Source organism: Schistocerca americana, chromosome 9 (genome assembly GCF_021461395.2).
Source record: "Schistocerca americana isolate TAMUIC-IGC-003095 chromosome 9, iqSchAmer2.1, whole genome shotgun sequence".
In the NCBI taxonomy this organism is placed as follows: Eukaryota; Metazoa; Arthropoda; class Insecta; order Orthoptera; family Acrididae; genus Schistocerca; species Schistocerca americana.
Window position 1 is genome coordinate 140,031,820 of NC_060127.1, and position 13,316 is coordinate 140,045,135.

At 43.9% G+C, this 13,316-nt stretch overlaps 1 protein-coding gene across 1 annotated transcript in view; it reads left to right on the forward strand.

Moving 5' to 3' along the window:
• The window catches only part of LOC124550749 (cytochrome P450 4C1-like), an 87,433-nt gene extending 75,105 nt beyond the window's left edge, over positions 1-12,328 (forward strand). Inside the window, exons 5-6 of the mRNA XM_047125471.1 lie at positions 261-461; positions 11,900-12,328. Coding sequence (XP_046981427.1) covers positions 261-461; positions 11,900-12,328 — 630 coding nt within the window. The remainder of the gene's footprint in view (positions 1-260; positions 462-11,899) is intronic.
• Positions 12,329-13,316: the final 988 nt, after the last annotated feature.

Genomic DNA, 13,316 nt, shown 5'->3' on the forward strand with positions numbered 1-13,316 from the left:
CGTGAGTAGCATTGGGATGGTGTTGGAGTCTGTATTTTCAATGTCCATGAGTGCATTGTACTACAAACGCCACATAAGCAAAATTTTTTGATGTGCTATCATTCGTTGTACAGTAGTTTTAACAATTTGCCTCTCCTCATTCGTGAGTAGCATTGGGATGGTGTTGGAGTCTGTATTTTCAATGTCCATGAGGATTAATTGTGATCATTGTGCGCAGTGAACCGTGGCTCGAAGCTAATGTAACTGTGACACTTTTGCAGCTGGTGACTATGGCACTGACCGCCACCGACACGACGGCTGTGTGCATCAGCTACGTGCTGGCGGTGCTGGCGCTCCACCCAGAGTGGCAGGACGCGGCCCACCGGGAGCTGAAGGACGTCTTCGGCGAGGGAGACGACTACCTGCGCGCTGCCAGCATCGCAGAGCTGGCCAGCCTCAGGGTCTTGGAGAGCATCATCAAGGTGAGCCGCTACTCACTAATCGATCCGTGAGGTCACAAGTCGTGCATCTAGAGGAGCCCACTAAGTTTCATGTGTGGACCACCATTCTGGGACTTCAGAGTAGATATTTTGTTGGTGGTCGAAGTAGCACTGGAGAACACCACCAAGGTGGGCAGTCACCCACTAATTTCCCTATCTCACACCTGTAGTCAGTAATCATGCTATGGGAGTATGCGCATAAGGTTGTACATGTGTACCTCTATTTTGGGACTTCAGGTTTGATTCCCTGTTGATGGCGGTAGTAGTGCTGGAGAGGACTGCCGAGGTAAACAGCCAGTAATTGCTGTGTCTCACAAATACAGTCAGACCTTGCCCCATCAGAGAATGTCCCCAGGATTCGATGTATGGACTACTGTTCTTGAGACTTCAGACTGAATTTGTTGTTGCTAGTGATAGCTGTGCTGGAGAGCGACATCTAGAAGCTTTACAAGCAATTATTTCAGTTAGGGTAACCATTTAACCCACCACTGTACGGCTTTTCTTTAGGAAACCAATTTTACTGAAAAAAAGTATCTGAGGGTAGGGTCAGACAGACAAAATACTATCTAATAGCTTGAATACTGAACTTTTGATTTATTCAGTACTTTAGATTTGCTGACAATTGCAGAGACAGGGAAACAAAATCTTTGCTGTTATTACGCATCATTTTACACACCTTAAAAACCTAACTAAGTGTAATCTTTCAGCTTCTGTCGCGTGTGTTTAACTACACTCGACCTTTAGCAAAGATTATTGATTTAACTATTTCTACCAACATACGATGCCTAACAAAGTCTAGCTCGATGGGGTGAGACTGTGTGTGTGTTGCCATATGGAAACATTACGGGCATACAAGTGGTATCCTTAATTATTATACATTAATTTACGACTTGTTGCAAAATGGCAACAGCATGCAATACAGGATTAGGAATTACTCCTTAAAGTAGTTCCGCCAAGGAACTGATCCATAACTCTAGTGTCCTGCGGTCGGCAGGAAAGAACTAACGGTGAAGTTTGGACACGCTTTATTTAACTAAAACGCCTTGTTGGCGTGCACTAATTTCCAAACTCAAGAACAACAAGAAACAATATAATTCTTGTGGTGGTGGCGAAAGCTCGATAAAAGTTACAAGACAATGAAAAGAAATAACAGCAACCAAGATACCACGCTACATAGTTCCAAAGTGGCGTTACGCCCAAGAAGATACAAATTTCTACAAAAGACTACGGCGAGTGTTTACTGGGCTAGAGCTGGTGTATGTATTGGCCGGAGATGTCCTAGCTGTAGGTACACACTGACGGTCTGACTCTTCTGGCATGCTTGTAACACCGATTCTGCGGACTGCTACACTTAATCACGTTAGTTCCAATTATTGGATCTCCGTCAAACGGCTTTTCACTAAGTAGTGCCGTGTTTATGAGGAAAGTCTGTTGATGTTTACATTCACTGGCGATGTTTTAATATGAACTCTTGAAGGGAGGCCGGCAGCCCACCTTGCCTGTATGTTGTGCGGGCCCTCTAAGTGATAAGAGGCCGCTATGACAATAACTAGAACAGAAATAGTATGCAAAGTGGTCTACGACAAATTTCACGCTTATGTCACCTCTAGTTCCCCATACAGACATAGGTCCAATCCTCTTCTAGCAGGTTAGCAACTGGAAGCAGTTAATTCCATAAATTATCTGGGAGTAGGCATTAGGAGTGATTTAAAATGGAATGATCCTAAGGAAATGCAATCCGAAAACAAAGGAAGTAGGTTACTGTACACTTGTTCGCCCACTGCTTGAATACTGCTCAGCAGTGTGGGATCCGTACCAGATAGGGTTGATAGAAGAGATAGAGAAGATCCGACGGAGATCAGCGCGCTTCGTTACACGATCGTTTAGTGATCGCGAAAGCGTTACGGAGATGATAGATAAACTCTAGTGGAAGACTTTGCAGGAGAGACGCTCAATAGCTCGGTACGGGCTTTTGTTGAAGTTTCGAGAACATACTTTCACCGAGGAGTCAAGCAGTATATTGCTCCATCCTACATATATCTCGCGAAGAGACCATGAGGATAAAATCAGAGAGATTAGAGCCCACACAGAGGCATACCGACAATCTTCCTTTCCACGAATGCGAGACTGGAATAGAAGAGAGAACCGACAGAGGTACTCAAAGTACTCTCCGCCACACACCGTCAGGTGGCTTGCGGAGTATGGATCTAGATGTAGATGTAGATGTAGCGCGGCTTATGACTGCAGTTGTGAGGAAAGTCAGCTGCTAAGTTCCACATCTGGACCACTATTCTGGGACATATTGGGTTGTGGTGCTGTCAGAGGACACCAGCAAGCTGAGCTGTTAGACACGAGCTACGGTATTCCAAACTGAAGGCGCAAGGTCTGCAGTGAGAGAATGCTACGCCCCCTCCCCCTGGCCCTTAAGATTCAATATTGCTTTTGGACTTCATTCTACACTTTTGTTTATGTTGTTGGTTGTGGTAGTTTTCGGAAGCACCTCTGAGATGAAGAGTACCCACTGGCTTCCACGTTTTGGGACTTCTGTCACAAAACATACAATGAGAGCATGCATCGAAGGTTGTGAATATTTTTTAAATTTATATTGGGTTCATTGTCGGTTATGGTGATGCTATTTGAGAGCTCCACCAAGTTGAACTATTACCCTTTAGCTGCCATGTGTTGCAACTGAATTAACAAACCATGCACCCTAGAAGAATCTGCAATACCTAAATACACTGATAAGCCCAAACATTATGACCATGTGTGTGTTGGTCTACCTTTAGAATGCATGAATTACGGTCCTGTAGCTGATGTGTGCATAGGTGGTGCCATTAGAGAGATCCATCAGGTACAGTTCGGTCTCGATTATTCCACATCCACAGCAGTCGCAGTTGACAATGTCGGTGGGTCACCATGGGAACACATAGGCGTCGTCTTCCGCTGAGCCACGTGTTCTACAATGCACGCTGAACTGTGTGCACCGGAAAACGTGCTCTTGCGCGAGCGTTGTACTCTGTCGTGCCGGCCGCGGTGGTCTCGCGGCTCTAGGCGCGCAGTCCGGATCCGTGCGACTGCCACGGTCGCAGGTTCGAATCCTGCCTCGGGCATGGATGTGTGTGATGTCCTTAGGTTAGTTAGGTTTAAGTAGTTCTAAGTTCTAGGGGACTAATGACCACAGCAGTTGAGTCCCATAGTGCTCAGAGCCATTTGCACCATTTTTTTACTCTGTCGTCACGCCTGCTTTACACAGTTACCTTTACGTTCTGTTTTTAGGCATTGACATCCAACAACTTGTCTCCTACCAACGGTTTCACTATCCTTCAACCACTTTTCGTGGTTGCTGACTTCAGAAGCGTTTATTAGCCAGACTGGTATTTAGGCATGCAGCCCATCATCAGGGGAATCTGGTATAGAGAATAAACAAACAACGTACGCAGAGCTACGCCGATAACTTAATTAAGGAAATGGTTCAAATGGCTCTAAGCACTATGGGACTAGACGTCCCCTAAGTTAGACCTGCGTAAACCTAACTAACCTAAGGACATCATACACAGCCATGCCCGAAACAGGATTCGAACCGGCCACCGTAGCAGCAGCGCGGATAACGTAATTACACTTTGTGTACACTAAAGTAGAGACATAAGATTCTGTGTATTGTGTATTGAACCAGTGACCTAGAAACGACGGAGAGGCTTCGTACCCCTGTAGCGCTCAGTGGGTCACAACCCCACAACAGGCCACAGCAGTCCACTCACACCACCACCGCCCCATACCGAACCCAGGGTTATTGTGCGGTTCTGCCCCCAGGAACGTCTTATACCAAACGAGTGTTTGCGTGGTAGAGTAATTACGGTGTGCAAGTACGTGGAGACCGTGTTTGTGCAGCAGTCACCGACATAGTGCAACTGAGGCGGAATGAGGGGAACCAGCCCGCACTCGCCGAATCAGATGGAAAACCGCCTTAAGGGGGGGGGGGGGGGGGGGGTAGGACGTCCAATGGGCCGACTTGGAGCATAAGAGGCACCACAGGACATTTTATTTTCTACTGTCTATACTTTTACAAATAAATTCATAAAATTGTCAGCATGACCAGAAAGGATTCAGGATTCACACTCGTAGCAGCGGAAGTTCAAAAACATAACAAAATAATTTTTTTTATATGTGAAATTTTATCATTCTGAAACTCTAGAATCTATTTAATTTATGAAAAAATGAATGAGCTGTACGTTTTAAACTTTATGTTTAGAAAAAAATCAAATTTTGCAGTTAATTATCTCAATTTTTACCACAGCTTTTAATAGATTTGGAAAATTCTAGAGTTTAATACGCCTGTAAGTATGGTTTGTATGCTGTTCAAAATTCATCAAAGAATCTGTCTTACTTGTGAAGAAAAATGTACCTATAACAACAAATGCAGCCAATAGTAAGCGAAAAAATGATGAAATTTCACATGTAAAAAAATTTATTTTTTTGTTTTTGAACTTCCACTGCTATGAGTGTGCATTCCGAATCCTTCCTGGTCATGCTGACAAAGTTTTATGAATTTATTTGTAAATGTATAGACAGTGTAAATTAAAATGTCCTGTGGTGCCTCTCCTGCTCCAAGTCGGCCCGTTTCACGTCCTACCCCCCTTAAAAACCATCCACAGGCTGGCCGGCACACCGGACCTCGACACTAACCCTACAGGCGGATTCCCGCCGGGGCCCGGCACACATTCCTGCTCGGCAAGCAGTGCGTTAGACAGCGCAGCTAGCCGGGAGGCCGACGTGAGATTACTTACACATTGTGCATGTGAGCATCAAACGATGTATGAGTAAAGTATAAACTTTTTATACTGATTAAAAATGATGCCGCTCTAGAAAACAAAGAATGTCGCAAATATTTATCATCTAACTACGAGGATAAGTCGAAAATTAAAGGGGCTTTTGAGAAATGGAATATTTATTCTAATGATAGAAAACTGAAGTACACATTACTTTGCTTTATAACCTCCCTGCACTTCATCGCACAGTATACAAGTTTTTTTTTTAATTCGTGGAAAAAAAAGGATTTTGGTTGCACCTGTAACCAGCTTTGCACCACGTCGATGACTTCTGCATCTTCTTCCACTGAGCGCTTCCTTCACCGGCCGGAGTGGCCGAGCAGTTCTAGACGCTACAGCCTGGAACCGCACGGCCGCTACGGTCGCAGGTTCGAATCCTGCCTGGGGCATGGAAGTGTGTGATGTCCTTAGGTTAGTTATGTTTAAGTAGTTCTAAGTTCTAGGGGACTGATGACCTCAGATGTTAAGTCCCATAGTGCTCAGAGCCATTTGAACCATTTTGGCTAAGAGGACTGCCCATAATCACTCCATCCATATCGTATTGAAAGCAGGTTGTGGTGAGGCAGTGTCGGAATAATGACACAATATCGGTAGGAAAAATATCCGCTATGAACTAGATAGCGTCGTTTACCCGAATCATGGTAAACAGCGACACAATATCAAACCTAACGAGGATATATGGTTCCCACGCTCGTTTCCTTTAACTTGTCAATGAAATGAGCTGAATTTTTGGTTTGACTGCGAGTCCTGTACCCTGCTGTGCAAAACTTGACGATGGCAGTGGCTTCCGCAGGATGTGTCTCTGCCAGCTAACAGTTTTATGGAACTTGGGCCATACATGCAAAGAAGTGCTACAGTATAATGCAGGAGGCAACTGGAAGAAATACGCAATGAGACGAATGGAAATGACACCTTTATTCAAAGACAGTATAGTCCGTTCGTGGTAAGATGCAAACAAACACAAACGCGATGACTGATCAGCAGCCGTAGCTATCGTACACTGGTGTTGTTCCAGTCTCGGAAGTAGGTTCAGCTGTAAGTGAAACCCTAAGACATTCTGATGTATTGGCAGCCATCAACGTTTTCCTTAATCATACTTTAGCTATGTAATTTTTATGTAAACAATCGCGAACAGTCACGGTCTCTGTAAGAGCAGCTTGTGCTCTGATTGTGTGGCAGTTCATACATACCGCGAAAATGGATGACACAGCTTCCTGCTTCGTACTGAACCACGCGATCAGAAGGCTAGAAAGAAGTTGTAGTTAATGTTTTTAACAACATTTTAGAGAAAAATGAACTTTAAGTTTTGTTGAGAAACATGATGTTCTAAATATAAGAACAGCAATTTTAATTATTATGTTGCAGTAATCGGTAGCGTCACTGTTTGAAAATAGAGCGGGTGGGCGGTTATGATCAACGATTTTTTTTTGTTCCGTTTGAATAGCTAACTGATTTAAATATCTAATTTATCAATGTGTCGTAATTAACATTTACTTAACCATCATGCTCTTTCTAATTACATATCACACGCAGACTTCTGGTTTTTATTGCAAATACACATTTTTAATTATCAATGCATTGTAAAAGATTGTTACGGATTTTTAAGTTAAGAAAACATTACACACTTAAATTTTTAGTTTAAAAATGAAAAATCAAATACTGTGTGTCCACTGTTTCATAGGATAGATATGGTCTCACACGAGCCAGAGTGAAAACCGTCGCTGAATAATGGAAAACAGTAATCTTCACGGCGCCGAGCACATATTACAAATGCTGCATTTTTACAGTTGTCACCGTGCTACTGCTGTCTAAACCCAACATAACTGATCTGGAGCAAAGTTAAGGGATTTGTCCCGAGAAGTAACAATACATTTAAGCTGCCAAACTTACTGCAGCTAATGCACGAAATTTCGTGTTACGTCACTGCCGAACGATGGGGAAATGCAGAACAGTACGTCATAAAATAGGAGGAGGAGGAGGAGGAAATGTGGACTTTATGGTGGCTTGACATTATGTTGTTGATCGCCTCGTTATCAGCGTAGCAGTACTGAAATGTACCGCTTTCCTCAGAGTTCGATATGGAAAAAGTTCAGAGGTTACCAGGTGACTGACTCTAATACGTTCAGTGGCTTCAATATTTAATTACGGGTTGAAATCCCACCACTGCGCTTTTATTCTGCTAGCACAGACACTTAACATCACTGCAGGTTAGTTGGACCAAGTAGCTGGACAGTGCTTTCCAAGTTAAATGCGTCGGTAGAGCTATTCTCCTCTATTTACGCTGAGTCATTGTACGTGTAACGCACAGCATAAAATGCATCCTCGTTATCGTACTTGACTGTACTCGAGACAGATTGGCTTCTGCTCCACGTGAAACGAAGTCCAATGAGGTTTCAGCAAACCCAGAAGAATACATAGTGTGTTGCTTACATGAGGTTTATTCTAATGATGAATGGAGTATAGTTACACTGAAGCCGCTGTGATTCGCGATGGCCCCGTGGACATTACAAAAGGTGGGACATGGTTTTTAGCAGGGTGTGTAACAAGCGTGGATAGCATAACGTGCTCTTCATCATGCTCCCACGCTGGCCAAGCGGCTGGCGAGGAGTTCCAATGGCAGGCGGTTCCACTTTTCCACCCAGCTGTACTGACAGCTGCTGAATGGTCGCTGATGCATGTGGGTGTCATGCAGTATAGTCCCCCAAAGCACACTACATGTGCTTGATGGGTTTCAGTCGACGGAACGGGCAGGCCAGTCCATTCGCCAAATATCATCTACTTCGAAGAGGTCCTCCACCTGCGCTGTTCGATGTGGTGTTATCACCTGTAAAAAATGAAGTCAGGGCCGAGTGCACCCCTGAAAAGACGCTCATGGGGAAAGAGTACAGCGACACAGTTACGTTGACCAGTGAGCCAACCTCGTTCAAAGATCAGGAGGTCAGCACGCCCATCCGACATTGCGCCTCCACACTGTGTAGCACTTGGACCTCCAAAACGATCATTTTCTGAAAGACGGCGGTGCCTTCCAGGCAGGCCACTGCCATGGTAATACCAGTCAAGCACCTCCCCTTTCATTTTGTTTGGTCAGAGTAAACGACTGATTGATCTCACAGTACTTGCATTACTTGAGTAGCAGTAGTAGAATTAAACTCGACTATAAATACAGATTTTTGGACGCTGGACGTGACCATTGCATTAGGGGCAGCTATAGAACTTTTCCAGAGCAGTAAGCAAGTCCGAGATTCCTTTGTAGTCACCAAAAACGGCCGTGGGTATGGCAGGGCGGTGGTTAATCGGTCCCCATTCTGGCGGTCAGCCTTGTTCCACTGTCGGCCAAGCAAGTGGGTGGAATCGCCGTGGCTGCATACAAAATGACAATTGTGTAGCACCAACAGTTCATCTGCATTCGCTGCTGACAATATGGCAGTGGTCCCTGTTTCTTCAGTACTTCAACTTTCTGGAACTACCTCCAGTGACTAAACCATTGTTAGTTGCTCCGTAGTCTTGGCCGGCCGGTGTGGACGTGCGGTTCTAGGCGCTTCAGTCTGGAAAGACTCTACCGATACGGTCGCAGGCTCGAATCCTGCCTCGAGCATGGATGTGTGTGATGTCCTTAGGTTAGTTAGGTTTAAGTAGTCCTAAGGTCTAGGGGACTGATGACCTCAGATGTTAAGTCCCATAGTGCTCAGAGCCATTTGAACCGTAGTCTTGTGCTGGTGTTGTAGAATCGTTATTTTGAAAATTTTGCTTTTTGTTTACGTTTTCTTTCACGTTCTTGGCAGCTGCACCAAGAACGTCCATCTTACAGCCGATGTTTTGCATTTTGTTCAGTTTTCTTATGGATGGCAAAAGACTCATTATGTAATGGTAATCGCCATCACCACTTTGATCGTATCGCTTGGTTTCAAAGCGCTTTTCTAGAAGCTGTACTTTTCGCTCTTCCAATTCCACTGTTTCCTGTCCCATGATCGTTTTTTGCTTTTTATTGTTTCCTCTGAAATTAATACTTTTCATGTTTACTTGGTCACTGGAACTTTCTTCTTGGATACGGATGCTACCACGGTCGTTTGTATCTTCTGATTCGTATTTTCATCCATTCCAGACATTTCGCCCCATTCGAGAACAGTTCAGAATGCACGACGCAACTGTAGGACAAATAGTCATCCAGGTTATCCACGTTGTTTTGGAGAAGGTTGTTGCCTAGCATTTAGCAATACCAGACGGTAAAAAATGGACGGAAACTGAAAATGGCTACAGAGAAAAATAGAATTTTCCAAATGCAGTGGGCGGTTTAGATGGAAAGCACATTGTGATTAAGTGTCCTACTAAGAGTGGAACTATGTACTATAACTACAAAAACATTTATTATTTTGCAAGCTGTCACAGATCACGACGTTGGCATATATGGAAAGCAAAGCGACGGAGGCACTTTTCCTGCTTCCAGTCTGTACAGATTTCTTGGAAACTATGATGAAACATTGCCACTGACTGTTGGCTTTCCACGGAGTGCAGTTGACACGCCTTTTGTTTTACTCGGTGATGATGCCCACCCACTGAAACCGCACCTTATGAAGCTTTCAGATGAGTAGGAAGTGTATAATTGTCGTCTTTCAAGATTCAGGAGGACCTATGAATGTGCATTTCGTGTTATGACATCTAAATGGAAAACATTGACCAAACCCATAGAAACCATTGTTGAAAAAGCTGACAAGATTGTGAAACGCATCTGTTCACATATGCAGTGACTGAGAAGGAAGCTTATCAACATCAGGAATGCAGACGTCTTTCAACGAACGCAGTAAGGAAAAACATTTTTCGATAGGTCATGGAATGTTCAATCGATCAACAAGTGCCTCTCAGGATGTGACAAATGCTTCCAAGAATTATTTCAATGGCCCAGGAGGGTTCGTTCCATGTGCTAAACCAATGCTTAAGTATTAAGACCTAATTTCTGTTATTAATTATCAACCATTCCATTAAGTTCCAGGGTATTTGTGTTCGGTCGTTGAACTACGAAAATCCGTTTCATTTTCACCAGACACGTTTCGCTTTATTGAGGTAAAGCATCATGTAATTAAGTTATTTACGTTTTGATTTGATTTCAGATCGAAAAACAGTTCGTTAACAGTATGTTTGTTTGTACTTACGGTGATTTTCGCTTGATTTCTCGCTAAACATCGAGAAATGCCGTCTGCTAGCCCATGGTTGATCTTTTTCTTCTGTAGACAGTGGTAGTTGTGGTCTAGTTTGTAATTGTTTATCAGCACTATGCATTTCTTTTGTTTTTCACACCACACTTTTTCCCACACCACTTTTTTCTGTTTGTTTTTACACTTCTAAGTATGTGTAGTGGCTTGCGTTTCGTAGTGTTGCCAACACAACCTTGTCGCTAGTCTGTCTTTGACCTAAAATCTTCTTTTTCTTTTTGATTATTATATGTGAGTAATTCTATTTAATTATGTTGCTGTGTATTTATATGCTTTGTAAGAGCACAATTAAATAGAATTACTTAGATGCAATAATTAAAAATGCATTAAGCATGATATTTCAGTTTATTATTTCTTTATTATTAACTCAAAGCGGTATTCAGTTTGCAGGCAGTACCTATATATACCACTGATGATGATACCTACAATATTTTATCACTGTACGACGCGTAGTTTAGGAGAGGAACTACATTTCCAAAGAAATGTAAATAGGTGTCAATATCGTGCATATAAATAGTTACGGAATAAGAAAATGTCTGTTGGAAGGTAATTCTCATATGACTCTACCGAATAACTTACTGCGTTATGTTAGAGAACAGAATAACATATCTAGCTTAAGAATACAGTTAATGGCATATCTCCTGGAGCAACAATAATGACAGCCATTCTCCCTGTACGCACTCGTTATTCCTGTACGTACTTGTTTCCAAACACATCTTCCTCATTTCTCTGTACACTTATCTGATCCAGTCTTCTTAAATTTCCTTTCCTCAGAACTCACAGTATCATAAAATTCTTTTTGTATGTTCCACTATCATTATTGGTACTATTGTCATTATTATTATTATTATTATTATTATTATTATTATTATTACCAGTCGCAGCAGCAACAGTAGTAGAAGTATCGCAGTTCATAGTCAGTGTTACTTACTGACATTGACTCACCCACTTTCATTTATTTCTTAGGTAATTATGATATAAAAAAGGTACTGTATGTGTAGCATCCCGGTCTGACGTAAGACAGGGCCTGTTGGCTCTAATCAGATCAGGTTAAATAAGTAAACTACTAAAGAAAGTATGTGGTCTATGCTTACCAACCGAATTAAAAAAAATGGTATCGTCTTTTTCACTAGTGCATGGGTGAATAACCCGAAACTAATGAAACCAACATAATTACTGTTTTGTGTGTTCAAGCATAAAGGTTTTATCCGCTTAACATCATATATTTAACAAGTGAACCGATTTGCAAAGGAACAGACGTCTGATGCTGTTTTATACATGGGTCTTCGATTCCTTAAAGAATCTGGAGTAGGGTGTTGTTGGTACGTAGGGAAAGGAGAAGCCTGTATACTCAATCTGTATCTCAGTGCCTGGGATGATACCACAGGAAACGCTGCGGCTGTTCCCGGTGGTTCCGCTGATCCCTCGGATGGTCACGGAGGACATCTGGTTATCCAGAGGCCGGGTACTAGTACCGAAGGGCGCGATGCTGGCCATGGTGCCCTTCCTCACGCACCGCCTGCCGCAGTTCTTCCCAGACCCGCTGAGGTTCGACCCTTCGCGCTTCCTCGAGGGTCGAGGCGACGAGGACCACCCCTGCAGCTACCTGCCGTTCGGATTGGGCGCACGCAACTGCGTGGGCTCCCAGTACGCGCGCCTCGAGATCAAAGTCTTCCTGGCGACCGTCCTGAGACGCTTCCGGTTCCTGCCGCACAGCCGCTGGGAGGACCTCGAACACACCGCGCTCACCATCACCCTACACACCGTCAAGCCGATCGAGGTCTACTGTGTGCCTCTGCAAGAGTCTGGCCTTTAGCGCCACCACCCGGCACACCCTCGGACTCAATGTGTTCCTGGCTAACGCCCAAAGATCCTTATGCTCTCTGGTCACTGCCACTGGGAGGAATTGAAACGCTACATACTTCCATCATCCTTCACACCTTACAATCAGGGAGTCCTGTTCGCTCCTGCTAGGATCCAGCACATAGGATCGCTCTCATGACACTATTAAAGCTCATTGTTCCCTATTCAGTGTTAACAGGAGATGCACAGTCACTGAGAGGACCTGGGGCTCAACACACTCTCTTTCAGCCAGCACACTGTCCAGCTGATCACTGTTTTCTGTGTGTGTCTGCAGGTGTCCATTGTGTAGGAGCACAATGTGCTCCTCGGTCTCAGTATGTTCACGATGAGCAGTGAGAGCCACTTCTGTCTCCTGCTAAACAGCCACTTGTAGGACTTGGACACCTGTATGCTCCTGCTGGACCCATCACATCAGATTGCTCTTGTGACATTGTCTTTCTAGCGAATTCTCACAGGAGATTCAGCTTCCTGTTACACATCCACTGGGAAGGTCTGAAAGACAACGCATTCTCCTTAATATTGTACACAGTCCATCTGAGCAGATTTTACTGCATGGCACCGACCACATAATAATATACTTTACACTGCTGGAACTCATTCTCTTTGACGCCATCGTCATGAGGCACCAGTTTCCTATTGCACAGCTATTGGGAAGACCTAATTCCTCTCTCTCTCCACCCATCCATATAGTGTCATCATGGCCTCCTGCATGCCCATAGAAGAGCGCAGCCTGTATCACTACCTAACACACTGCTGCACATCCTGGTACATATCCAGGAAGTCATCTGCTTCCTACTAAACACAACTTTCACAGCCTCTGATCAGGGACAACCTGAAGGCTAGCCCATGGAGGATAATGCGTTCTCCTTGAGAATGTGCGCCATCCACCCAGCCTTCACTACATCTGATCAGGTACTCCTGTGTGTTTCTGCAGAGGTTCG